General features: G+C 41.2%; 5 protein-coding genes and 2 long non-coding RNA genes across 14 annotated transcripts in view; 2 read left to right on the top strand and 5 right to left on the bottom strand.

Annotated features, from left to right (window-relative positions):
* The window catches only part of stxbp6 (syntaxin binding protein 6 (amisyn)), a 91,707-nt gene extending 74,147 nt beyond the window's left edge, over positions 1 to 17,560 (top strand). For 2 of the 3 annotated variants that reach the window (XM_077620390.1, XM_077620392.1), the window contains exons 11-15: positions 11,681 to 11,743; positions 13,863 to 14,006; positions 15,400 to 15,468; positions 15,618 to 15,721; positions 16,941 to 17,560. The gene's annotated coding sequence lies outside the window, so the exon portion shown is untranslated. Of the gene's footprint in view, positions 1 to 11,680; positions 11,744 to 13,862; positions 14,007 to 15,399; positions 15,469 to 15,617; positions 16,153 to 16,940 lie in introns of those variants that run through there. The other variant, XM_077620391.1, reaches the window with a different exon arrangement.
* LOC144089493 (gap junction delta-2 protein) lies at positions 605 to 3,478 on the bottom strand. Its single transcript, XM_077620389.1, has 2 exons — positions 3,056 to 3,478; positions 605 to 2,745 (listed from the first exon to the last, which is right to left on the bottom strand). The coding sequence occupies exons 1-2, from the start codon at positions 3,124 to 3,126 to the stop codon at positions 1,857 to 1,859; spliced, it is 960 nt and encodes a 319-aa protein (XP_077476515.1). The 5' UTR covers positions 3,127 to 3,478; the 3' UTR covers positions 605 to 1,856.
* LOC144089600 (actin, alpha cardiac muscle 1) lies at positions 5,160 to 8,313 on the bottom strand. Its single transcript, XM_077620608.1, has 6 exons — positions 8,183 to 8,313; positions 7,501 to 7,825; positions 7,186 to 7,347; positions 6,921 to 7,112; positions 6,194 to 6,375; positions 5,160 to 5,398 (listed from the first exon to the last, which is right to left on the bottom strand). Exons 1-6 carry the CDS (start codon positions 8,309 to 8,311, stop codon positions 5,255 to 5,257), a joined length of 1,134 nt encoding a protein of 377 aa, XP_077476734.1. The 5' UTR covers positions 8,312 to 8,313; the 3' UTR covers positions 5,160 to 5,254.
* LOC144089495 (uncharacterized) lies at positions 16,566 to 20,410 on the bottom strand. Of its 6 annotated transcripts, none has more exons than XM_077620399.1 (5): positions 20,134 to 20,410; positions 19,968 to 20,017; positions 19,032 to 19,214; positions 16,959 to 17,290; positions 16,566 to 16,858 (listed from the first exon to the last, which is right to left on the bottom strand). In XM_077620399.1, the coding sequence occupies exons 4-5, from the start codon at positions 17,179 to 17,181 to the stop codon at positions 16,716 to 16,718; spliced, it is 366 nt and encodes a 121-aa protein (XP_077476525.1). In that variant the 5' UTR covers positions 17,182 to 17,290; positions 19,032 to 19,214; positions 19,968 to 20,017; positions 20,134 to 20,410; the 3' UTR covers positions 16,566 to 16,715. The 6 variants fall into 6 exon arrangements, with proteins under 6 accessions (XP_077476525.1, XP_077476527.1, XP_077476526.1 ...); XM_077620401.1 differs by lacking the exons at positions 19,968 to 20,017; positions 20,134 to 20,410 and adding an exon at positions 19,578 to 19,780 and having other exon boundaries at positions 16,959 to 17,032; positions 17,109 to 17,290; XM_077620400.1 differs by lacking the exon at positions 20,134 to 20,410 and having other exon boundaries at positions 19,968 to 20,047.
* A 470-nt stretch (positions 20,411 to 20,880) lies between these two features.
* LOC144089856 (uncharacterized) lies at positions 20,881 to 27,296 on the top strand. The gene is made up of 4 exons (XR_013305192.1): positions 20,881 to 23,132; positions 24,984 to 25,485; positions 25,745 to 25,814; positions 25,907 to 27,296. It is a non-coding gene; the product is annotated as an uncharacterized LOC144089856 (long non-coding RNA).
* On the bottom strand, positions 21,118 to 23,523 carry LOC144089855 (uncharacterized). Its single transcript, XR_013305191.1, has 2 exons — positions 22,454 to 23,523; positions 21,118 to 21,530 (listed from the first exon to the last, which is right to left on the bottom strand). It is a non-coding gene; the product is annotated as an uncharacterized LOC144089855 (long non-coding RNA).
* Positions 23,726 to 27,296, bottom strand: part of aqr (aquarius intron-binding spliceosomal factor) — a 37,142-nt gene continuing 33,571 nt past the window's right edge. The window contains exons 34-36 of the mRNA XM_077621065.1: positions 25,055 to 25,229; positions 24,115 to 24,222; positions 23,726 to 24,039 (exon numbers count right to left, since the gene is read on the bottom strand). Coding sequence (XP_077477191.1) covers positions 23,821 to 24,039; positions 24,115 to 24,222; positions 25,055 to 25,229 — 502 coding nt within the window. The 3' untranslated portion in view covers positions 23,726 to 23,820. The remainder of the gene's footprint in view (positions 24,040 to 24,114; positions 24,223 to 25,054; positions 25,230 to 27,296) is intronic.

Below are 27,296 nucleotides of genomic sequence, written 5' to 3'. Positions count from 1 at the left end.
TTACTTAAAGACAATATTTGGGGAAATGCTCACCCCTGTAAGTAGGCATCTGTTGCAAATTTAGAATATAATTGAAATTGTTAGTATCACAATATATTGAAATTACTTTAGGAGGGAATATGAAGTCAAATTGGTTTTATTAACATTTCATTAAGGGTATAAAAAATAATTATTGAGACCTTGCGTCATCATAGGTGAACAACACATTGGTTTTTTTTTGTAGGCCACACTTGTATACCAAGTGTGAGTATTCTGGCCTACATCACATAAAATGTAATATTATAATATAAAATGTAATATTTTATGTATTTGAAGGCTAGTTATTTATGAGGTTACCTTTTTTTAATTGCCAAAAATAGTCGCTAATCCCATAAATGGTAGACATTCAAGGCTGAATCTCATGCAGTTGTGTCTGATGCAGTTTTGTCCGCTGCATATATTAATGACTTGCATCTCAGTGATGCGGCACCTCCCGTGTGAAAGGTGTGTCCCGCAGTGGAGCGGGCGTGGCTACAGCCACTGCACCAAGGACGCTCAACCCCCCCCAAATCCCCCCAATCAAACGCATTCACACTCGCACGAAAAAAACACTTTGCCTCACGGACTTGTTGTGTACATGAATCCCACTTTTTATTTGCTCGTCATTCCTTATTCCGATGTTTTTGGTTACATTTTCAAAGCATTCTTTAAGAAAAAACAAAGCAAAACCGTAGCACCAGAGCAGTTAGTATTTTTGAATTTACAAAAAAAGCCAACTCAATTTGTGCTATTTTTCTTACTTGGAGTTCTTTTTTTATTCATGGGGGGCTTTAAAAAAAGGACTTCATTTCCCACCCATGAAATGAATACAGCTGCTTGTATGCATTTTCAATTCACTGAAATCAGAACAATAGCATTAAAAAAAATGGCCATCATTTAGCATCCAAGCAGGGGGAATACGCTTCTCTTGATAATGAATATTTTATTTATATATATATTTATATATATTTTTAGATGTATACATTTATATCATGTCTATATACATGTATGGCACTTGTTTACACAAAGAATAGAGAAAAGAAGCAACAAAAAAAATTGAGGAAACAATATTTCTTACACTTAACAAATGAGGCAAAAGAAAAATAATAATCTATGCCCGCTTTGGTGTGTGTCCTACAAAGCAAAACGTGAAGGTAAAGTCACAGACGTTAGCGTTTGCAGCGACGGTTGATATTAGAAAGTAATGGAGCGGCATTATGTTTTTAAGGTCAAGTGGTGTGACACAGGCAACAAAAAAAATACCAATATGTTTATATTCTCTCTACATACCTATATGTATATGTATATATTGATGTCCTTTTGATGATGCCACTAAACTACCGGTCGAGGTTTTGTCTTAAAAAAAAAACAAAGCACGTTTTTGGATTAAGCTTTCAGTTGTTTTACCTTCTTTTAGTGCATTCTTCAGTCACATTAGGTACATATAGGTTCCCACAGATTTTGATTGCTGCCAACCTCACTAGTATACTGTTAAATTGTATTCGTAAAATTGTTCGTTGTAAAGGGAAGGTGTACCTAATAAGTGTCCAGTGTGTATTAGTGGTCGCTCTTGTGGAGTACAAACTGAAAAAGTTGCATCAGTGCAATCGTAATCACAAATAAGCAAGCCGGCGTATGCGTAATCCAAGCCCAAAATTCATTGAAAAAGAGGGAAAAATCAAACTTGCCCACTGTCGAAAAGTAATGACACTGATTGAGGCGTGCGTAACAGTCAAAAGTTCCAAACGCAGAAGAGGAGGAGGAGGAGGAGGGGTTGGGGGTCCGGGGGTCCGAAGAAGGGGAATGCGGGGTCGAGGGAGGGCGCGGGGCTCTCCTCTTTAGACGTAAGCCGAGTCGCTGGACTGCGTGCGCCCGAAATTGGGCACACTCATGCGCGGCAGGTCCTTGTTTCGGATCTCGTAAATGGACTTCCTCCGGGCCTGCACGCCGCGCACGGCCGTCTTGATCTTGCGCCAGCCCAGGTGGTTGAGCTCGGCCAGGTTGAGCACCACGCAGAAGCCGCTGACGGCGAACATGAAGACCAGGAAGACGGTCTTCTCTGTGGGCCGCGACACGTAGCACTCCACGTCCTTAATGCACGGGTAGCGGTCGCACTCGTAGACCGAGGGCACGTTGAAGCCGTACAGGAAGTACTGGCCCACCAGGAAGCCGATCTCCAGCGCGTTGCGGAACACCACCTGGATGATGTAGAAGCGCGAGATGCCCTCCTGGCGCCTCATTTTGGACTTTGTAGTTCTGGCGGCCGCCGAGTTGGGCATCTCCTTCACCTCCAGGCAATCGGGGTCGGCGTCCTTGGTGGAGTTCTCGCTGTTCTGCAGCACCACACCGTTGACCACCGTGTTCTTGATCTTCTTGGCCGAGTCGTCGCCCCCGCCGCCGCCTCCTCCCAAGATCCCGCTGCGTTTCAGAAGCGAGTCCGGCTCCTTGTCCAGGGTCAGGTAGACGGTGGAGTACCGCCGCTCCTTCTGCTTGGCCGACTGGTGCACCGAGTAGGTGATGAAGCACAGGCTGGGCGTGCACACCATGATGATCTGGAAGACCCAGTAGCGGATGTGCGAGATGGGGAACGCCTTGTCGTAGCACGCCTGGTTGCAGCCCGGCTGCAGCGTGTTGCACACGAACATGGTCTGCTCGTCATCGTACACCGTCTCCCCCACGATGGCCACGATCAGGATGCGGAAGATCACCACCACCGTCAGCAGGATCCTTTTTCAATAAGGAGAAAAAAAATAAAAGAAGTGAAAACAAGTGAACTCGTCAGGAAGGAGCACAAAGACGCCAATCGAGTGGCTTTTGCGCACGGGAGCTGTCCGGTGCTGAAGCGCCTTTCTTCTGTCTTACCCAAATTCAACACTACAGGGGAAACCACAACACACACACCAAAAACGAGGAGGGGGTACACACGGGTTCCTGTGGGAGGGGAGTGCACAAGACAGAAGCTGGGGGACGATGGACCATGCTAAAGACGATCCTGGAGGCTGCTGCGGCTCTTTTTTTGTCCTTCTTCTCGCCTTACCTTCCTATCATAGTCGAGTGCTGCTGGACAGCAGCCTCCAGGAGCCTCTCTAGTATAGTCCATTCCCCCATTTCTGATCATCCGGAGGAGCAGAAGAGGGCACAAGTGGTAGTAGTGGCGCTCCGGCGATCCTTGGCCTCCGAAGAGAAGTCTTGGCTTTTTTCTCCCTCTTACTCCCCCCCAAAAAAGAGTGGAAGCCTGGCGTCGGAGCGCGTCCCGCCGCGCCGAGCGTCTCTTTGTCTGCTTGCGCGTCCCGCTGCGTGTGCCGCGCGCTCCCACCGCCGCACCGCCGCCACGCTGTCCCCCGTCATGTGGTAGTGGCGGGGGGCGTAGGGGTTTTGACTTCTAAGCCCTCCCCACTGTATGTGCACGATCCTCACATCAGGTGCCCGCGCGGAGGGGAGCTGGCGTTGAATGGCTTTGCCAGCATTAATCCGCCTTTAAGTACGGCCCCCACCTCCTGCTTCTCCCACCCCGCTCCTCCTCCTCCTCCTCCTCCTCCTCCACCTCCTCCGGACGCACGCGCACGGCGCTTCTGCTTTGGAGTCAATCACATCACTTGAACGTAGGAAGCGAGTGATGCGCGATAAAGTACGTGCAATTAGAGGCCCATATATTTGATTAAGTCTTTTGTAATACAGTTAGTCTAAAAGCGTAATTACTCAAGTCCATTCCAACTCACGGTCACAAGATCAATTGATTCGTTTTTTAGTCTCCTTGCGTGGGTTTCGTTTCGACCAATACTCTGGCTTCCTCCCACATTCCGAAAACATGCACATTAGGTTCATCGAGAAGTCGAAATGGCCTCTATAATTGTGAATTTATGTGCCAGAGGTACACTGTTCTGATTAATATTTCATTGCGGAATCACAAAATTATTCATCAGAATCATCCATCAACTGTCTATCGGTCTGTCCATCTGCTGATGAACTAAATTAGTGTAACAACCTGACTGTCAAGTGTTACTTCCGTCAAAAGCCGGAAAACCGGAAAGCGGGGCAGGAGACTCCCCCCACTGCAATAACTTAGAAGTATATCTTAATTACGGCTTGGTGTTGTGAAGTAGGCAGTTAATTTAAACCAAGTTGCGATTTAAAAATCCACCAAAAATTGGGCGAAATATTGCCTAACTCAGTGCCTCCCTCAGATTGATGAATTATACACTGTACTTTAGGACAATTATATATTTTTGGTAACTAAACAAACCAATCAAAAACTATATGCTGACATCACTTTTGTCGTCGATAGCAGGTAACACATTAAATGTCTGCCCTGCAAAGAGTGAATCAGGAAACCGTCTTGTAAATAAAGGGAGGCTTTGAATCCTTTCTTGCTACTTTCTCAATGGCAATGCTTGCCACTCCATTTTGTAATTTAAAAAGAGGAGCTTCATTTTGTCATATCATCCAATTAGATGAAATGTTTAGTTGTCAACTTTCAGTCGGTGGAAAGAGATATCTTGCTCTGCTGTGTCAATTACAACGTCCTATCTTGTATGGCGAAAACTTAAGTGTTCTTTTCAATGCATTGTTATATCAGGATATCTCAAATTAGGCTTCTCTCTGGTTGTGAAAGTGGATAGCTGAAGAGAAGGTAATCGAGATTTGAAACATGAATATTTCCATTGTGGAGCGGCTGTGCTTAACAATGAGGACACTTTGATGATGCAAAATAGTACATTATTTGTTTAGTTCGTTCTTTTAAATGACCTCCTTCCCCTGTGCTGGATGGTCGTTGCCCCAATGGAAGGGGACTGTGACGAAATACTTGCCTACGTACTGATATTAGACCTCTGAATTTGATTATTAATGTCATTTTTTATTTCAGGAGGCTAAAATGAGGTTTGTCCATCAATGTTCCAAAAGAGATTAGAGGTCACATGACCACCTGTTTTCCCTCAATGAAACGTGGCAAGGTGGCTTATCCTCTCCGCTCGCTAATCTTTTCTAATTCAAATCTTTAATAACCTTTACTCGTCCATCACGTGAACAAAGGACACTTTTTTTTTTTCCATCCGGTTTTAATTTAAGAGCAGCTCACCTCGCATTAGCCGGTCTCATTTGTCTGCCTGACCCACCCGTAAAGAAGACAAAGAGCCCTGGTGTGGCGACTCCTGGGTTCTTGTTTATTTATAAAGCTATACATGTATAAATTGTAAACAAATGTTGCATTGGAGCTAATGAATAGGCGTGGAAAATCTTAGAAGCACTTTCTGTGGACGATGGAGGGTCCGGCCTCATCGTACTCCTGCTTGCTGATCCACATCTGTTGGAAGGTAGACAGGGAGGCCAGGATGGAGCCTCCAATCCACACGGAGTACTTCCTCTCGGGAGGGGCGATGATCTAAATGAGAGCAAAAAGGTGTATGAGCGATGGTCGTGGGATTATATGTACGCCAGTATAGAAATCTGAAAAAACTAAAGATTTTTGTCAATGTAATGTAATAATAATTGAATCCATTGGAAGTTATATTTAAAAAAAGGGTGTTTTCTCATTTGTTATTGTTTGGAGCAAAGCAAGTCGACCTTGATTGAGGAAGAAGACACATTTAGCAATGTAATTTAGTGTGTCAGGGTAGGAAATTGGGTGTTTTCATCTGAGGAAAAGTGGTGTTAATTAAATCGTTGCATTCGTTTTGACTGCAAATGGGGACCGAAAGTGAGAGACTACTTTGGAGAAAATTTAGTGGGATTTTATATAATCAAGATGAAATAAGGAATAATTCATGATCATTTCATTTACTATGAGAGATATGAGTAAGCCCCTACTGACTGAATTCTCAATTTCTATTAATAAATCAATGAAATAAAATAAAACATTTAGGAAGAAAGATAGAAATTTAACATTTTTGGATCAGAAGACTTGAGACCTATTTCAAGTGTTTTTCTTTTATAGATTTGTTAAGAAAAAAAGTCTCCTTAAAAAAGTAGTTGACAAAAAAAATCATCATTGAAATCATTCAATCAGTCATTGCTGGAGGAAATATTGATTATGATCATTTCGAAACATAGCATTATGATAGCAAAAGAGAATTGTTTTTTTTAAAGAGCTTGTTGGCTATATTTGTGGAATGGACTGCATAACTCGATGCTTAACTTTCATACAACTCGATACTGCAATGTCACGTGTCGTGGCTACCTTGATCTTCATGGTGCTAGGAGCCAAAGCGGTAATTTCCTTCTGCATGCGGTCAGCAATACCGGGGTACATGGTGGTGCCGCCCGACAGGACGTTGTTGGCATACAGGTCCTTCCGGATGTCAATGTCACACTTCATGATGCTGTTGTAAGTCGTCTCGTGGATGCCGGCCGACTCCATACCTGTGCAAAAACGGGCGCACGGGGAGTTAACTTAGCCATGTTTATGCCCCCACGACCCAAAGCGGAGAAAGGAACCGCCACTGCTGTCAGCTGGCGTTAACGAGGCGCGGCGGCAGACACGTCCCGACAGCTGACGGCGGCAAATGTGAACGATACGTGGCTGCTTTAAATAAGACTCAGGGGGGATAAACCTCCAGTTGGCTGTCGGAAAACGCAGCCAGCGAGAAACACTTCAAGATGAGGTTGGCTTTTATGCCGAAATGCTGAAGTATATGTTTGATGTCGGCTGAAGTTGTGTGACAGAAGCGTCGAGATGTTTGGTTTTCTATTTGGTTGTTGTCGAGTAGGAAAATGAGATGTGGTGTTTAATAGGTTTCAGAATTCCATAGTTATTATACCCTGCAACTTGACTGGTTTTCTGGCATCAATGGCACTGAAATATGATTATTCAGCGCCATCTTTTGAATCATTCACATTCAAAAATTCACATTATAGCATTCCACTTTGTACTTGGCACTATTTGGAATAAATGGCGATTTACGTACCGATGAAGGAAGGCTGGAAAAGGGTCTCTGGGCAACGAAAGCGCTCGTTGCCGATGGTGATCACCTGACCGTCGGGAAGCTCGTAGCTCTTCTCCAGGGACGAAGAAGAGGCGGCGGTGGCCATCTCGTTCTCAAAGTCCAACGCCACGTAGCATAGCTTCTCCTTGATGTCGCGGACAATCTCACGCTCGGCTGGCAAGGCGGAACATTGACATCAGTAGAGCGGAAAAAAAGAACAACTTTTTTGGATCTGAATGAGGCGTACCTGTCGTGACAAAGGAGTAGCCGCGCTCAGTCAGAATTTTCATGAGGTAATCTGTGAGGTCGCGGCCGGCCAAATCCAGGCGCATAATGGCGTGGGGGAGAGCATAACCCTCATAGATGGGTACGTTGTGCGTCACACCGTCGCCAGAGTCCAGCACGATACCTGACCACAAAATTATCGCTCCTTTTAGCTTTCTATGCAGTTTCAGCCATGTCTATTTTCAAAATACATCTTCAGAGTGCAGAGTACATGTAAAAGTTTGAGTTAATTACAGTAACGTATTTGTTTTTGGTGATATGTCGGTCGGCAACGTACCAGTCGTACGACCGGAGGCGTATAGAGAAAGTACGGCCTGGATGGCCACGTACATGGCGGGTACGTTAAAGGTCTCGAACATGATCTGGGTCATCTTTTCACGATTGGCTTTAGGGTTGAGTGGCGCTTCAGTCAGCAGGGTAGGGTGCTCTTCTGGGGCTACGCGCAATTCGTTGTAGAAGGTGTGGTGCCAGATCTTCTCCATGTCGTCCCAGTTGGTGATGATGCCGTGCTCGATGGGGTACTTGAGGGTCAGGATACCTCTCTTGCTCTGGGCTTCGTCGCCTACATACGAGTCTTTTTGGCCCATGCCCACCATTACGCCCTATGAAACGTGCACACGGAAAACATTGGTTATAAGATGGGAGATAAAATAGAGAAACAAATGGTAATTGTTTCGATTGCTTGGCCTAGATTCGGTTTTTAGTAGTTCCTACACTACTGTAGACTTTGATATTTTTGGGGTGTGTCAGACATTTTCCCAAAAATTGTCAATTAGATTATGCGATGCTTTGTCAGTAGTTTAATTTTCTTGACCGTTTCTCTGTAACTAACTAGTTTTGCAGTTTCACATTTTCGTAGTCCGATTTCTGACAGTTCAATTCCATTTTTAAAATGTTTTAATTTCGAGAAGATTAGTCGAACCGGTTCGTAGACACAACGTAAACATTTTATCCTTTACCTGGTGACGAGGGCGGCCAACAATGGAGGGGAAAACAGCGCGAGGAGCGTCATCTCCTGCAAACCCGGCCTTTACTAGACCGGAACCGTTGTCGCACACGAGGGCGGTGGTCTCATCGTCGTCACACATGTTGTTCCTATTGTAATATTTGGAAAGTGGATGGTTAGGATTTGATCAGTTACGATTCCCGCTGGGTTTTATCTGGCATTTCCAAGATGTTTTTAGCAAATCCTCCAGAGATAGAGAAAATATGGAAGTTAAAATCATGACATGGTTAGTCAATAGTAGAAATCAAGTCCCAAATCCATCTTCTCCGCATAAATCCACATTTGCATCAGTTCCCGTACTCACCAAATCAGCACCAGGCACCTTAGGATTTGGGGAGAGTGTTAAACTAGCGGCTGTCGTCGTGTCAGCTCAGCGTACTTTATAGCCTGCGAGGGGGGCTGTTCTTTGTCTGTTTTTGGTAACCCCCGTCGCTCCATTGACAACTGTGCTCCATGAATGGCATGACATGGACATGCAAGTCCATCTGGGCCATCTATGGGTGGCGGCAGTGCTCATGTTGAAGATGAGCATCTTCTTTAGATCTTGACTCAACACTGAAGACTCCTTGGGATTGTGAAAAGTGGGACGTTTTTATCTCCTGATGTAAAATAAGCTCATCGTTTGCCTTCATTAAGACATCTGAAAAAGAGAGCAGTGGGCAGATTTCTTTAATGTTTTTCATACGAATAAATATTAATTCTTTAACATTTTACTGAGTGAGACCGAAAAATAACAACTACTTCAAAAAATATGTTAGAAGTACGTACGTATAATCCAAATTTTAGTGTTGTCTTTTTTTGTAATATAATCTTTGAATCAAAGATAAATTTTCTCAAATATAATGAATTATAGCATTTTCGATTAATCCTTTTTAGCGCAGCTGATTTGTTTATGGACAGCAAAAATTTTGAACAGTTAGATTAACATATTTTAATACATTATATACATATGATTATGCTTTAATGGTTTTCCAAAATCTACACCATGATTTTAAATGATCGCAAATGTGCTTGTTTTTTTTGTAAAGAAAACATATTTAAATTACAAAATAAAAAAATAACAAAACTGACATGAAAAAGAATGTTTAAAAATACGTTCATAGGATTTCATCATTTCTTGCTTTAAGAAAAAAAAATTATGCATCTAAATATATGTAAAATGGCTTGGTCAGATGTTTTGGTGCCCAAAAGCCCAATCCTATTCATCTTCTAGAATTCTTTTAACTACTATGTGTATACTTTCCTATTATTGATGTACCTCTTTGCAACTACTGTCTAGCGAGACACACTCGCTGCCACTATACTGCTATTTGACCGCTTCTTTTGTTCAGTTTATTTTGGGGGGCTCGGTGAGCCCCACTGCAAAGATCGAGTTTGAATGTCCGGACGCACAGTAGCACTACTTTCAGGCGGCAAGTGTGGAGGCTTGTCAAACAGCTGGTGTCTGCAGCTGTTACCATTTTCAAGGCTTTGGAGCACAAAGGGGTATATCGATAGCCCCCTGGCCTGCTAAAATAGAAAAAAGGTTAATGCCTTCATTTCATCTCGGACATACTAAATATACCACATATTTGACCATGCCGGCAAATATTTGTGCTGCAGAGCCAAAGGTTCGAGGTCATATATTTTAAATAAATTAACAATTTTACTGAAGTAAAGTGACGCAAAATGCCTTACAGCTGACTGGCAACTAGTGTAGGACGTAGTCAGCTGGCTTAGACTCCAGCAACCCCCACCACCCTTTCGAGGATGTGCGGGATGGAAGATGAATGAATATTCCAGGTTTGAACCCTGTGGTTTATAGATTTTTTTAACCCTGGACCACAGACTGTGTGGAAAACAGGCTCCCCAAGAATTCACTGTTCTGCCAAAATATCTTCTGCCTTAAAAAAAAACATCATTTGCAGATGCTGACAATGTCTATTCTTTGCGACGTCAGCACAGCCAGCGCTTCAGGGACGTGTCTTGTTGTGACATGTGCCATATTCGGCTTTTATTCACCGCCCGGGCAAAGATGGAGGCAAGCGGGGTGACATTGCCGCTCGGCGCCAAACAGCGGCGACGTTGCGGAAAAAGGGCCAATGGCGGAGGAGCCGCCGAGGTTTCCCGCCGCCGCGGCCACGCGGATGAGGGGAACAGGATATATAAAGGGCACACAGCGATCCGTGAATCATATGTTGTTGGCAGCGGACCCCCAGCGATGACCTCGCTGCTTGGTTGGCCTCTTATGTAACAGATAAAAATTTACAGCATACGCTGTTCCAACATTGCGAAAATAACTCAATCCCTTTCCCCCCTCAATTGGAATGTTTCATGCTCTTGTGGATATTTTTCAACTTTGGCAGATATGCCCAAGTCTTACTATCATTAATTTCACATAAATTAAATGATTGAATGCTGCTTTTGGTAAAAGTAATATAATACTATTCTGTCTCATTTTTGTCCGTTGAATGGTCATAAATTAAATAAATATTGTCAAGCTTTAAAACAGTTCGTTGAACTTGTGTCATTGTCAATAGGACATCAACAGTAAAAAAATGACTTTTTTTTGGTCTTTATAAGCCCAAATTGTTAATATATTTGGTCACAGATTTTTTTCCCATGAAAAAGTAGTGAGACACTTTTTCGTACAAAAAAGCAAGACCATGTATAGTAAGTTTTTTTTTCTTTAAAAAAAGACCAGGTATTACATACAATAGATTAGACAAAAAATGTATCATGTTGTGTATTACTATACTTTACATAAAAAAAGACTCAGCTATTTTCGTCAGAAAAATGGTAAAGCAATTGTAGTAAGAATTTTTTTTCATAAAAAAATGACCATGAATAGGCTTTTTCTCTTAAAAAAAAACAAAAAACAAAACAGACAATGTATGGTAAAGCTTTTTACAGCAAACTGTAGCCAGAAGAGAAACTCAAGGGCAAAGTCATGGAGTGTACTTTTGTTTTGTATCATTTAATACGCCAGTCAGGCATGAATCCTGAGGGTCAATATTTTTGTAAGAGCTTTCAAATCTTCACTAACTTTCTATGAATAAAAACACTTCCCTCAACATGAATAAAGAACGGCAACAGAAAGTATGTCGGCTTTTCTTGTTGCTAGTTTAGGCCAAAATTCAGTTGGTTTTCTTTTTGACTTTTTTTTGTCTTCCATTGCGTGAAGGAAGCATTAACTTCAAATCATTGCTACTCAAGAAACCTGAATAATATTGCATGTCAAAAGCAATGTTGTTATTTTATTTTACAAACATGTTCTTGAAAATTCTGTTTTCCCCACAAAAAAGTATTTGACAATAATCTTGACATGAAGAAAACATATTTGATTTCTGAAGAATATCCAAGAATATACTTCAACTTTTTGATTAATGTGACAGCTTATTATTTACAAACGAAATGCATATAAAGTTAAATAAAATAAATCATAACACAAACTATTTTTCTTGTGCAAAAGGTCCAGACAAAGGAACCCTGAATCTCAGACCTGTGGGACCAACGCACTAACCACTCATCGAATGTAAGACATTTTTGAAAAAATACCATCTATAATAAGGCTTTTATTCTTAAAAAACGACATGGTATAGTAAGGCTTTTTTTCTTTAAAAAACGACATAGTATAGTAAGTAACTTGAGGTGGGAACAAGTTCAAATCAGGAGTGAGTTCAAATCCACCACTTACATCTTTAAAATAATTTTCCAATGTTATTGAGGTAATGGAGAGGAGAAATTTAAGTTCCAATCATTTGCTTTCAGTTGTTGCTGTGGTCCAGTGGCAAAGACATTGGGTCACAATCTGAATTGGGAACAGGTTTCAATCAGGAGTGAGTTCCAATCCAGCACTGAGAGCCAGTGTGGCCAATTCGTGGTGTAGAGGTTCACTCACCTGACTGCCATGTGGGAGACTGGGGTTCGAATCCCAGTTGGGAAACATTTTCCCTTAGTTGTTTCTATATATTTGTAGTCAAGACCTTCCAATAATGACATAGTAGTGTGGCCACCGTGGCGCAGAGGTATGTTCAGCTGACTGCCGTGTGGGAGGCTGGGGTTCGAATCCCAGTTGGGAAACATTTTCCCTTAGTTGTTTCTATATATTTGTAGTCAAGACCTTCCAATAATGACATCGTAGTGTTGCCACCGTGGCGCAGAGGTTTGTTCAGCTGACTGCTGTGTGGGAGGCTGGGGTTCGAATCTCACTCTCGTTTGACTGATCACTACACTATGTAGTTCAGTCTATGGATGATCTTTTTTTCATTAAAAAAAGACTTAGTCATTTTTTTTCAGCAAAACAATTTTCCAGTCAGCGGCCACCGGGATTCAAACCCCACCTGCCCACACAGCAGTCAGGTGAGCAAACCTCTACACTATGGAGTGGCCACACTTTCCTTAGTGATTATTGAAAAGTCTTGACTACACACAGTTGTTTCTATTTAAGTGAAAAATAATTCCTACCTGGGATTTGAACCCTAACTGCCTACATGGCAGTCAGATGAGTGAACCTCTACACCAGGGGTCGGGAACCTTTTTGACTGAGAGCCCTAAACAATTCATATTTTCTAATGTTATTTCTTGAGAACCATTCTCAGAATTGAAAAGTAAAAATACATGAAAATGTGTGATTTTTCTTGTCATTTCACCACTTTTAAAGTACAAAAAGTCTCTGAATTCTTTTGACAACACTGTTATGCTGTTGCTAATGAATCAGTATCAATAATATTATGCACAGGACTCAGCTCTCTCACCAGTGATTTCCATATTTTACTTCACAGGTTAGTGAAGAGCCACATATGGCTCCCAAGCCATAGGTTCCCTACCCCTGCTCTACACCATGAAGTGACCACACTTTACTTTGTCTTTATTGGAAAGTATTGACTACACATGGTTGTTTCTATTTAAGGGAAAAAATTATTCCTACCTGGGATTCAAACTACACCTGCCCACATTGTGTAGTCAAGACCTTCCAATAATCACCAGGTAAAGTGTGGCCACTTCATGGTGTAGAGGTTCGTTCCCCTGACTGCCAGGCGGGCAGGTGTGGTTCGAATCCCGGTTGGGAAACATTTTCCCTTGATATTTCTATATATTTGTAGTCAAGAATTTCCAATAATGACAAAGTAAAGTGTGTCTACTTCATGGCCTAGAGGTTCACTCACCTGACTGCCATGTGGGCAGTTGGGGTTCAAATCTCAGTTGGGAATGTTTTTTTTCCCTTAAATAGAAACAACCATGTGTAGTCAAGACCTTCCAATAATCACTAGCTAAAGGGTGGCCACTTCATGGTGCAGAGGTTTGTTCACCTAATTGCCCTGTGGGCAGTTGGGGTTCAAATCCCAGTGTTGTATGACTGATCACTACACTATGTAGTTCAGTATATCTTTTCATTAAAATTAAGACTTTGTTCATTATACACAGCTGTGTATGATGACAGTAAAGTCTTTTGATTTGATATAAAGGCGCTGCATCCCATAAGACTAGGCTTTTATTTCAAACTACTATTACGTATATAAAAAAAAAGTCGAGGGCGTTCCCTGAATTGACGTCACATTGGTGAGCCGGAAGTGAAACGGACCGGAAAAGACAATGAAAAAAAGGTTTTCATTAACCTGTATGCTTTGTTTTGTTTGTAAACGTCTTTCCAGGTTTTTAATCGCATGATCTAAACGGCCTAATTTGGGTCAGCTCCAACCAAGACACGTTTGTTAAAGGACATGAACAGAAGTCCACCAAGAAGTTGTTGTTTTTTACGATGGCTGATTTTTGTGTACTCGACGCATGCCGAAAAGGTAAGAAATGCTCCCGTTTTCTACATTGCAAGCTTCTATAAAGATATAGTTCCACTTGCAGTCATAATATCTCCAAATCGAATTGCGTTTAGTGTTTTTTAATCGTTTCAAAGATCGCACAAGGACAGAAAAGAAGACGGCTCAATGATGACTTTTCCAATTTGAAATTCCTTTATAGAACATTTGTCATAAAACGAAAATCCTAATTGTGGAAAGACACTCTCTCCAGTAATATTGGTGATATCTGACGACTTGATGTATTTATTTATTTTTGGTAATGACCATGTATAGTAAGGCTTTTTTTCTTAAACGACATAGTATAGTAAACTTTTTTTTCTTAAAAAACGACATAGTATAGAAAGGCTTTTGTGAATAAAAACGACCATGTATAGTAAGGCTTGAAAAAAATAAATAAATAAAACGACCATGGATAGAAAGGCTTTTTAAAAATAAAAAACGACCATGTATAGCAAGGCTTTTTTTCGTCAAAAACGACATAGTATATATAGTAAGGCTTTTTTTTCCGTAAAAAAATGACATCGTATAGTAAGGCTTTAAAAAAAAAACGACATAGTATGTATAGTAAGGCTTTTTTTCGTAAAAAATGACATATAGTATAGTAAGGCTTTTTTTCTTTTTAAAAAACGACATGGTATTGTAAGGCTTTTTTAAAATTAAAAAACGAAATAGTATAGCAAGGCTTATTTCTTAAAAAACGACATGGTATAGTAAGGCTTTTTTTAAACGACATAGTATATATAGTAAGGTTTTTTTTTCTCGTAAAAAATGACAGTATAGTAAGGCTTTTTTTTCATAAAAAATGACATAGTACAGTAAGGCTTTTTTCTTTTAAAAAACGACATGGTATAGTAAGGCTTTTAAAAAAAACATAGTAAATATAGTAAGGCTTTTTTTCTTAAAAAAACGACATGGTATAGTAAGGCTTTTTTTCTTTAAAAAACGACATTGTATAGTATGGCTTTTTTTCTTAAAAACGACATAATATAGTAAGGCCTTTTTCTTTAAAAAAACGACATAGTATAGTAAGGCTTTTTTCTTTAAAAAACGACATAGTATAGTACAGCTTTTTTAAAATTAAAATAAGACATGGTATAGTAAGGCTTTTTTTCATTAAAAAATGAAGGCATTATTTATAAACAAGGCTTTATTTATAAAAAAATGACATTGTATAGTAAGGCTTTTTTTTCTTTAAAAAAACAACATAGTATAGTAAGGCTTTTTTCTTTAAAAAACGACATAGTATAGTAAGGCTTTTTTCTTTAAAAAAACGACATAGTAAGGCTTTTTTCTTTAAAAAAACGACATAGTAAGGCTTTTTTCTTTCAAAGATGACCATGTATTGTAAGGTATTTTCTTGTGGTCTCTCTGACAGGATGGAGTAGGTCTGGGACCAGCTTGCAGATGAAGCGCCGCCCCGACCGGTCACCTTCGTATTGGCTCGGTATGTGATGTCTTGCCTTGTTGCAGCGATCATAGTGCGTGTGCATAGCCATAAAAAAAACTTTTTAGAATGAAAAAAATATATTTCTTATAAATTAAAGTCAAATAATAGAACTAGAGATACTTTGCTGTCAACTTTTATTTTTTCAGATTCGTGACAAAGGCAAAAATGGATGACTTGTGGGATGGACAGTCGATTTCACCAAGTGGCTGACTTGGCCGCAATAGTAGAGCACAAACTTACCATACAAAAGGTAATCGGTTGGATTCCCCGCCTCCTCCAACTTGTCACTTTTCAGGTCAAATAAAAACCGAGTGGGCAGGACCATACTTCTTAGGGTGGTGGCTTATACACTTAGTCAATTGAGTCGAGCGCCCTCCTACCGAAAAGACTTGGCCGGTCCAAGTTAAGTGGGTGTGTGGGTGGGCCCCTTGGCGCAACAGTGGAGTATGCGCCTACCGCCGAATGGATGCTGGTTCGCGTCCCGCAGACGTACTCTTGGTGCCTCTCCCCGCCTTCGGCGGGGAGAGACACCTGCGACATGAGAATAATTACCTTTTACTAAAAAATACTTTAAAAATTAAATTTTACATTGAATCATTACATCAAAATGAGTTTAAAAAAAACTCAAGACACTGGATATTAGCTAGGAATTCAAAGCCACCCAAAAAGCTTTATTGGGCGGCGGCTTGCACACTTAGCCAAATTTCTCAAGCGCCCTCTTACCGAAAATACTTAGCCGGTCGAAGTTTAGTGGGACGGTGGGAGGGCCCTTTACCACGCACAGTAGAGCATGCGCCTACCGCCGAGTGGAGGCTGGTTCACGTCCCGCAGACGTACTCTTGGTGCCTCTCCCCGCCTTCGGCGGGGAGAGACACCTGCGACATGAGAATAATTACCTTTTACTAAAAAAAACTTTAAACATTTTTAAATTTTACATTTAGAACCTTTTTACACCAAAATTCGTTAAAATAATTAGCCTACAAAATCTAAAGACACTGGCTATTTGCTAGTATTTCAAGCAAGCACCCAAATCCTTTTATTGGTCCGAAATACGTTTGCGTCGCGCCGGCACCAAAATGCAATCGGCAGTCCCAATCATTTTCAACTGGTTGCTGGCGATAGACATCCAAACGATAAAGAGATGGGGGGGGGGGGCGATTGGCATTCCCACCACAACCGCCGGCTGTCGAAGAACCGCATGGTGACGTTGTTCTGCCAGTCGCCCTTGTCCACATCCATGTCCGTCAAGCAGGGGTCTCCCGAATGACGAGGACACAGCTCAAACCCACGGCTGTCACGGGGTGAGGCAAGCAGGCCTTGACTTGTCGGTCGGTCGGCTGCACTCCGTTCTTCTCCTCCTGCTCCTCTTCCACGTTGTCCAATGCATCTTTCATGACACAAAGACAATTATTTCTCAACACTGCCCAAGATGATAAATTTTTTGTCCTACGACGCCAATATCTTTACAGTGGCGACACGGTTTTCACCTGGCATGACGAAGGCGGTGGCGACGTGCATCTGTCCCAACTGCTCCTGCGGCCGGTCAGCGAACTCTTCCCGACTGGATGCCATGAATGACATAAAGGTCACGTGACCAAAGTTATGATGTTGACGACGACGACGACAATCGGACTTACAGATCAGTGAGGATTTGCCATCCGGCAAAGTCGTCCGCCTGCATCTGCGGGAGCCGTCCAAAAGCATGACCATGTCAGCCTCCGCTGACTGGGGCGCCGGAGACTCCTGGATGAAGGCGCAATCCGGGGGGGCACCGGAGACTCCTGGATGAAGGCGCAATCCGGGGTGCGCCGGTACGAGTCTGTCAACAAACAAAGCAAGGCGTAAACTTGTGGGGAACATTTCCTCCATGCTGTAACTTACATTCAACAAATATCTTGTACGTACACGAGCCTTGTGAGGATGAGCCAGAAGCCAAGATTCATTAAGTATACAATAAAGTCAAATATGACTATTATTGCTCAAATGCCACACAATGCATGTTTTTGTATTTTTAAAGAAAATAGCCTTACTATACATGGTCATTTTTTTATAAATAAAAGCCTTACTATACATGGTCATTTTTTTTTAAGAAATACGCTTTACTATACATGGTCATTTTTAAAGAAAATAGCCTTACTATACATGGTCATTTTTTAAGAAAAAAAAAAGCCTTACAATACACGGTATTTTTTTTTTTAAGAAAAACGCTTTACTATACATGGTCATTTTTAAAGAAAAAAGCCTTACTATACATGGTCATTTTTTAAAGAAAATATGCCTTACTATACATGGTCATTTTTTAAAGAAAATATGCCTTACTATATACATGGTCATTTTTTAAAGAAAAAAAGCCTTACTATATACATGGTCATTTTTTAAAGAAAAAAAGCCTTACTATACATGGTCATTTTTTAAAGAAATAGGCCTTACGATACTATTTTGATTTTTGTACGAAAAAAAAGCCTTACTATACTATGTCGTTTTTAAGAAAAAAGCCTTACTTTATAGACTGTCGTTTTTTACGAAAAAAGCCTTACTATACATGGTCGTTTTTTTTAAAGAAAAAAGCCTTACTATATATACTATGTCATTTTTTACGAAAAAGCCTTGCTATATATGGTCGTTTTTTAAGAAAAAAGCGTTACTATACTATGTCGTTTTTTTTTTTTAAAGCCTTACTATACATGGTCGTATTTTAAGAAAAAAGCCTTACTATACATGGTCATTTAAAAAATAAAAGCCTTACTATACTATGTCGTGATACATGGTCGTATTTTAAGAAAAAAATGCCTTACTATACATGGTCGTTTTTTAAGAAAAAGCCTTACTATATATACTATGTCGTTTTTTTAAAGAAAAAAGCCTTACTATACATGGTCGTATTATTTTTTAAAAGCCTTACTATATACTATGTCGTTTTAAAAAAAAAGCCTTACTATACATCAGGGGTGTCAGACTCGGGTTGGTTCGCGGGCCGTGTTAACGTCAACTCGATTTCATGTGGGCCGGACCATTTTAGATAAACTTAGATAGACTTTTTATAAATGGATTAAAAGAACTGGATTAAAAGCCCTGAATATTCAGTTTTTATAGATCTAAAACAATGTTTATTTTAGCTTTTTTAAATATATTTTTGGATTTTACAAAATGATTTTTGAACTAAAAATACAGAAAAAATTGATTAAAAAATGACAAGTATTGATTTAAAAGAGGGAAACTCAGGAAATTTAATATACATCTATACTCTTCATTTTAATTGGATCCTAAAACAGAAAGTTGGCGCTCATGATTTACTTTCCCGGGCCACACAAAATGATGCGGCGGGCCAGATTTGGCCCCCAGGCCGCCACTTTGACACATGCTAAACATGGTCCTACTTTAAGAAAAAAAGCTTGACTATACATGGTCATTAAAAAAAAGCCTTACTATACTATGTCTTTTTTTAAGCCTTACTATACTATGTCGTTTTTTTTTAAAGCCTTACTATACATGGTCTTTTTTTGGTCGTTTTTTTTAAAAGCCTTACTATACATGGAGGGTTCGAATCCAGGTCAGCCCACCTGTGTGAAGTTCTTCCCAGGCCTGCATGGGTTTTCTCCAGGTACTCCTGTTTCCTCCCACATTTCAAAGGCTGTAGGGTGGTTGCACACTAGGCGTGAGGGTGAATGGTTGTCCGTCTCCTCCGCCACCGGTTCAGGGTGTCCCGAAGTCAGTTGGGATAGGCTCAGGCACCCTCCGCGACCCTTGAGGACAAAGCGGTTCAGAGAATTAATGAACAATCAAAGTTGGCCTCATTTCATCAGGCTATCAAGTTAGGTGACGCTTGTTCGGTTCTCACGGACCGCCATTCTGCTTTATGAAATTCGCCTACTGTTGAAATCGGCGTTTCAAAATGCAAGCAATAAGATTTCATGTCAAAATAGCTCAGTACGTATCAATCGTCCGTCGTTCGTCTTATTTTTTAGGATGGACAACACCGTCAATAGACAAAATACGAATTCTAGCTCTCGTGCAAACCTTTAAAAGTTCATAATGGACGGGACAGAAGTCCCTTCGTGTGTTTCGTCGAGTGAGCGAATGTATTTGTCACAAAAAAGTCCACTTACAAATAAGCCTTGTTAGAGTTCGGTCGCTTGTTTCCTTTTTCGGTTTCCTCTTCGATCGACTTTTGCATTCTTTTTTCTATGAATTATGCTTCATCTGTGACCTAAAGACGGTCTTTGTCGACAATTGAGCAACTCGTGTTGTTGGTATACGTCGTGGCTCAAATGAAAAAAAGCCGTGGATAAGCTCAACACACGGTCACCGTCGCACGTCGATGACGTCAGGTATGTATATATATATATATATATATATATATATATATATATATATATATATATATATATATATATAAATAAATAAATAAAATGATTGGAAGTTATATTTCTCCTCTCCATTACCTCAATAACATTGGAAAATGATTATAAGATGTAAGTAGTGGATTTTGAACTCACTCCTGATTTGAATCTGTTTCCACCCCAGGTTTTGACCAATGTTTTTGCCACTGGTCCAAAGCAACAACCCAGAAGAAGAAGAAGAATCAGAAGTCAGATTTATTCTCTTCATTACCTCAACACCATTGGAAAAGATGAGTGCTCTCAGTGCTAGATTGGAACTCACTCCTGATATGAACCTGATCCCAATTCAGATTTTGACCCAATGTCTTTGCCACTGGACCACAGCAAGATCTAGTAGGGAAAAATCAGAAGTCACATTTATCCTCTTCATTACCTCAACACCATTGGAAAAGAAGATGAGCTGTCTAAGTGCTGGATTGGAACTCACTCCTGATTTGAACTTTTTTCCACTAAAGATTCAGACAAGAAGAAATTATCAAAAGTCATATTTGTCCTCTTCATTACCTCAACTCCATTGGCAAACAAGATGAGCACTCTCAGTGCTGATATGAACTTGTTCCCACCTCCAGATCTGACACAATGTCTTTGCCACTGGACCACAGCAACAGCTAGAAGGGAAAAAATCAGAAGTCAGATATATCCTTTTCATTACCTCAGCACCATTGGAAAAGAAGATGAGCTCTCTAAATGCTGGATTGGAACTCACTCCTGATTTGAACTTGTTTCCACCAAAGATTCAGATACAGCATTTTTGGACCTATGATGTCTCCTGATTTGAACCTGTTCCCAATTCAGATTCTGACCCAATGTCTTTGCCAATGACTTTTTTCTTAAAAAACGACATAGTATAGTAAGGTTTTTTTCTTAAAAAAACGACATAGTGTAGTAAGGCTATTTTTCTTTTAAAAAAAACGACATAGTATAGTAAGGCTTTTTTTCTTGAAAAAATGACTATGTATAGTAAGGCTTTTTTTCTTGAAAAAATGACTATGTATAGTAAGGCTTTTTTCTATAAAAAAGGACAACAAAATATATTATTTTGAAAATTTTAAAACTAGTTATTACAATTGTAATTTAATAGGAAAAATAGACGTATCACATACCATCCCCTAAAGTCATTGAAAAATAAACACGAAACCACGATAAAGGAAACGTTGCACTGTAAAACCAAAACAATACAAGCAAAGTTTGACTTTTTCTCCTGTGAACAAACATGAGCGAGAAACATTTAGTCAGCAGGCGCAGGCACGAGTTCAAAGCAGGTTTAATCGCATTAGAAGTTTGCATTCACAAGTCAGAGCGACACTATTGTTCAATGCTTATCTCATTCACGCAGCGTCATCGGCAACGAAACGCCGCGAAGCAGAGCGAGTGACAAACCCACGCTCGCTAATGCGAGCTGTCGTCGTGACCGTTATCGGCACCGTAAAATCGTTAACATAGCGGCTTGCACTGCTTCATGTTGAGGGCGCAGGTGCGGCCCAGGTTGGCGCCCTCCAGAAGCAGGTCAGACAGTCGGTCTAGGCCCAGGCAGGTGGTCAGGGGACTGACCAGGCCATAGAGACCCCCCAGGGTGATGCCGATGGGCCAGCCGAAGAACAGGAGTATGAGTAGCCAGACGATGCACCAAATACACGAGCCCAAGTTTGCCATCCTGCTCTGGGACACACAAGAGTAGCATTTTAAAATATTGAAAGGATTTGTCACTAAAGACCGTAACACTCAAGGGGCCAACTTAAGAATGTGACATAGAAGCTTTTTGAGAATATTTTCCCTGTAATGTCATCGGATAAAACTGCATTGTTAGAGTATTTCACTTCAATTTTTACAAATGGAATTTATGCTTCTGCAAACTCTTAATTCACATCTTTTTTTAAATCAATTGTACAGAATAAAATTGGGCGTGATTGCTTGTTGTGCTGCGCCTATGATGCAGAGTGCAAACAAATAATTCACCCTGTCTGCGGTAGGAAAAACAAACGGTAGTCAGGAAGACTCCTAATCAGGAAATGTCAATATGACATTTCACCACTCCACACATGCTCAAAAAGTTGTGCTTTTCCATCAAACTTAAATCTTCTTAAGTCACTGTGAAGCACTTAGGAAAACATACTAGTCAAGTTTACACACTTAATGTACTATTGCTTTCAAAATGAACAGCAACGTGCCAATTTACATGCAAACCGCAAAATACACGAGATTAGTGACAGGTTAGACATTTTCAGGTAATGCTAAGATTTTCACTGTGCATCGTTGCTTAGCAACATGATTAATTTTGCGGGCTGCCTGTGCATAGTTCAGTTCACTTTATTTTTGAAACCACCAAGATTCAATCCTACCTTCATGGTCTCTATATCCCATCTCCAAGCATGATTTCATTTCCTTAAAAGCAAATATTTTTCTTTTTTTCCCTGTCAAAGAACAAATCCTCCTTTCAGGGCCAGCAGTACAAGCCTCAAGATTTTACTCATCTTATTAGTAGTCCCTACCGCAAGTTTTATTAGAAGGTCAACGTCTTGCCACAAAAAAGTTGCAATGAACCCAATGAATACCTGTCGTGGGATAACAAAAGACATGTTCACCTCCAGGCCAAGCCGCTGCAGATTTCCCGTCTGGTGGTTGCTTTCCTTGCAGCACACTTCCCAGGGACTCAAATGTAATAATTAAAGACGACGTCGAGGTTGTTAGCAAAAAGACAGAAGCTTGAGTAAGAAGGCAGGAGCAGGATGTTACACAATGTTCTTGTTCATGTGACTGACTGTAAAACACTAGTAATGCAGTCATGGGGTTGACCTTTTAGGAAGAGAAAAAAAGGAATGTGTGGATTTACAATGGACATTTGAGGAGGAAGAGTCACATTAACCTTGTAAAAAAATCTCAATTACTGCATGTCATTAGAACACTAATTTTCTTTAATTGTAAAACAGTTGCTTTCAAAGGTAAATATTCATTTTCTTAATCACTTTATCCTCACTAGGGTCACAGGGGGTGTTGGAGCCTATCCCAGCTGACTTTGGGACACCCTGAATTGACTGCCGGCCAGTTGCAGGGCATGAGGAGACGAACAACCATTTAGAGCGTCCAATTGGCCTACCATGCATGTTTTTTGGAATGTGGGAGGAAACCTGGAGAAAAGCCATGCAGACCGAGTGAGAACATGCAAACTCCATACAGGCGGACTGACCTAGATTTGAATTTGAACCCAGAGCTGTGAGGCCGACGTGTTAATCACTCAAGTCGCTGGACCGCCACTTTCAAAAGGTAATCATTGTTAAATCCTTGCCCACCACAATTTCCTCTTCAATAGATGTAAATACACAATATTTGACGATATGTGAAGAACCTTAACTAGAAATAGTTTCCCATGTGGAAAAGATTATTTTTAGAGAGTGGGTAAAAAAGTAGAGTTCTACAGTTACTAAAGAGTTAAGGAAACTGACTTTGGCCGTTAAGGCCTTGGGCCGCCTTGTGGTATAGAGGTTAACTCACCTGAATTCAGTGTGGGCAGGTGTGGGTTCAATTCCCACTGGTGGTAGTATGATGAGTATTTTTAAAAAGTAGAGTTCTACAATTACTAAAGAGTTAAGGAAACTGAGTTTGGCTGTTAAGACCTTGGGCAGCCTCATGGCATAGAGGTTAACTCACCTGACTTCAGTGCGTGCAGGTTCAATTGCAGCTAGTGGCAGCATGATTACATGAATGGTCGGTTGTCTCTGTGTCACCTTAGGCTGACTGGCAACCAGTCTAGGGTGTAGTATGCCCCTCACCTGAAGCCAGCTGTGTTAGGCTCCAGCAATCATTTTCCAGGATGCACGGTATTAAAGATGAATGAATGATTGCATAGGTCTCCCAAATAAAACTAATGAATAGAATTTAATTAATAAAAAATGATCAGTTACACTTTGGATCCACTTTGTTTTCTCAAATAGTCTCAAGTAAGCTGCCTCCATTAATGCTCTTCCTTTACTTCTCCCTCGTCATCGCTGTCCTGTCCAGGGTGATCGGGCATCTGGCTCGCTTCCTGTTTTTCTTCCGACTCAGACTTAGGCTGAGCTTCATTGACCTTTCCCTCTTCTGCCTCTTGGCTCTCCGTCTCCATGGGAGTTGGCTCCAGGTCCTTTTCCTTTATCTCATCTGGCTCTGCCTGCGGCGGAGGCTTGGCGAGTTGCTGCAGCAGACAAACAGTTACAAATTTCCCCCACATCCATTGACTCAATTACTAATATTAAATGGGTGTAGTTACCTGTTTCTTTTGCGTAGTCTTTATCATGTGCATGTACATATTGTACACAAGATTGGCCATCTCGGGCATGTTTTGGACAACCTGGTCCGGACAGTCAGAAGCATCTCTCTGAAAATTGCCGAAATTCTAATTAATTCAGGATTTAAGTCAAACTGACAAATTTACTGACAATGAACTGAACCGTGGAAACGTCCACTCGAGAAGGTTTTGATAAGATGACAATGGCGTGACTGGAATGGTTTGCTATGCCAGTTTAGCGCAGTGTGCCAGAACGTAAGCCTTCTAATTTCCATCTGCATGTGGTGGTGATGTGGGAGTTGGGTGAGCCTTACTGAGTGCTTGAGCAGGGGCCGCATGTGTGTGCCCAAAAGAGCTGTCCCCGCTGGTGGGGCGGAGCCAACACTATTCAGTCAGAGAAGTGTAAGAGACCCCGGGCGGATTTTGGACACACGCACTGGCAGGCCAGACGTGTTGGACCAGACAGCCGGTGAGGTGGGCTTTTGGGAGATTGTGGGGGTTTGCCATCTGACCTTAGGGGGCTACGGGCAGTTGGTTAAAAGTGGGGTCTCTATTTTCCCAAGTGTGCTGAATGCTGTTAACTGAGCTGCCCAAAGTACAAAAACAGCAATTTTCACTGAGCAACCAAAGGTTATTTATTTACATTTCATCCCAATATATTAATTATTTATGCCTTGGAGTTTGACCAATTACTACATTTTAAAACTGCCTGCAGGGAGGTCTCAAGATCTCACATGTTTTGTTCTTCTTAGTGAGAACACTAAATAAAATGGATACTTCAGAATGACATTTTTAGGTGTTGTCTAAGGATGTATACACACTGATCACCAGAGCCTAATTTTGTGTTTTAGGTTGATGAATCTTCTATACGCGAAGAATGAAATCGCCCAATCCCAAAAATGTGGCCACTCATCCTACGTACCGGCTGCTCCTGGCTGTAGTATTCGTGCGGCCGGATGTGCAGCTGCAGGGGGCGCTCCGTAAGCTGGTTGAAGGCGGGCGTCAGCTCAAAGCAGTTTTGGAACAGTGCCACCCGGGCGAAGATGTACAGGCCCAAACGTGCTCGGGACATGGCCACAACCAGTCGCCTCACATCCCTGAGGAGAGTGTAGCAAGATTAGTGAGGCAAAAGATGATGCTTTTAGGTCAAAAGTGCTTTGTATGGAAAGCAATTTTTGCTGTCACACAGATGTCCCGATGCATCTAATAATCTAAATGAGTGACGCTGCAATGGCTATGCTTCTCTTTGGGTAACCATCTGAAGAGGATGGGTGGCGTGACTGCTCTTCTGGCTACGATGAACTAAAAAGGGATTAGAAGCGTGAGAGAAAGAATTCTTCAGGGGATCACGAGGCACGTGCTTTTGAACTTGTATAATTTCAAAGTTCCAATGAAAAATACAAAAAAGAACAGCCCAAGTTTTGGTGGACTGATTAGGCACTTTGGTTAATGTAAAAGTGATTTTGCATCAATAGTCTACATAGGCAGCTAAACTATTGAAATAAGAAGCATCTCGTACCAATCAAACCATATAAATGTGTATATTAGTCCAAACTGGCACGAATGTATTTCCATTAGGAATCATGCACTTACAAAAATTGGTTATTTTCAGACATGAAGGAATATGGGAGAGCTTGAAATTGCTGCTGACCCAAGGAGGATTATTGCATCTGCACATCCCCGTGAGTGACATTTTATTCATTTTTAAGCACTGGGGGGATCCTAATGGAGCAACTCAATGAGGCTAATTAACCAGCTCGTTTTATGCTTGTAGGACGTCTGAACATTTGAAGTGGGGAATACAAGCTTGTCTGGTTATTCCAAGAGCAATCTGTGATTTGATGGAGAGGAGTCTGGCACACAATGTGCCACGTGTCCACCTGATTAAGAAGATGAATGCTTTGAAGGTGCTTGATGAGTTAAAGATGGAGTCCTTGTGAAGTCGAATGAGAAGGACAAACAAAACTCCACAGAGACAAAGTACTGCAGCCACAACCAATGAAAACCGAGAGAAGAGAGGAGCTGAGCCAATGGGGGCAAACGGTTGCCTGTGGACATGGCACGGAGCGAGAGACGCCCACCTGGGCAGCGCTGTGTGACACGCCAGGGCACAGTGGACCAGCACTGCGTGTGTGTGTGTGTGTGTGTGTTTACAAGTCAGAGTGGGTCTGCATCTGTGCATCCCTGTCAAATTGTGTGAATGTGTTTCTGTGTGCAGGAATGCCCCCCCAACCCCCATGAAAGCAAAGGGTTGGCTTGTCATATGGTCGGCTGTACCTCCTGCTGTAGTCACGGCAGCAGCTTGCTAGGAGCAGAGCGTTGGGGAAAAACGGAGACGACTACTAGACAGGACTCAGAGAAATGTTGGGAGTGGGGTGGATGGGTCATAGTAAAAATGTAACCTAAAATTAAAAATATCGGATAGAACAAAAATCTGACACGGCAAGAATGTACAAATAAGCAAAGTCGTTTTTGTGTTATCCTATTAACTGTAAGAAAATAGAACAAACAAAGAATTTAACAACCAACAAACCAACCAAGTGCCAAAACAACATTTTAACCCTAACGAACAACCTCGCCAAATACTTAACAAAGACACTAATCAAAATCAACCAAGTTACCAGATAACACTCAATATTGCAAGCCTGTCCCTAATAGTTTCATCCCTAATAGAGATTTAGGAGTTTCCCTGTAGCAAAGACCATATTTAGCTGTAAGAGGACAACCTATTGTCTGGCTTGCTGGTTTATGCTGACAGTGCAGTGTGAACGTGGGCGAAAGTAGCTGCGCCAAAGCGCTGGACTGTCCAAATAGACAGAATATTCCAAACTGACGCCAGCCAAGAATTATTGGGTTCAGTCTCAAAGAGCTTCTCTTACAATAGGGAGGGTCTGAGGGAACCCAGCAAGGGAAAAGAGATTAACTTTTTACTTTCAACAATGTAGAACTGAATCCGAGGACAAGAATGGCAGCTCCACTTAATGATTGTTAAAAATTGAACCTTAGCAAAGCTTTGTCTCGGGTAGATGTTCAACTTAATTAGCAAAGAACAATAGCCTCACTCTCCAAATGTGCCACAATTTGCTAAAAGAAAGGTAGAAATACTGTATTTTTACTGTATTTTGCCATTTTCATTGAATAAAGCTTGTACCATTTTCTTCAAA

This window comes from Stigmatopora argus, chromosome 15, assembly GCF_051989625.1.
Source record: "Stigmatopora argus isolate UIUO_Sarg chromosome 15, RoL_Sarg_1.0, whole genome shotgun sequence".
Classification (NCBI taxonomy): Eukaryota; Metazoa; Chordata; class Actinopteri; order Syngnathiformes; family Syngnathidae; genus Stigmatopora; species Stigmatopora argus.
This window is presented reverse-complemented; position numbering and strand designations above follow the sequence as displayed.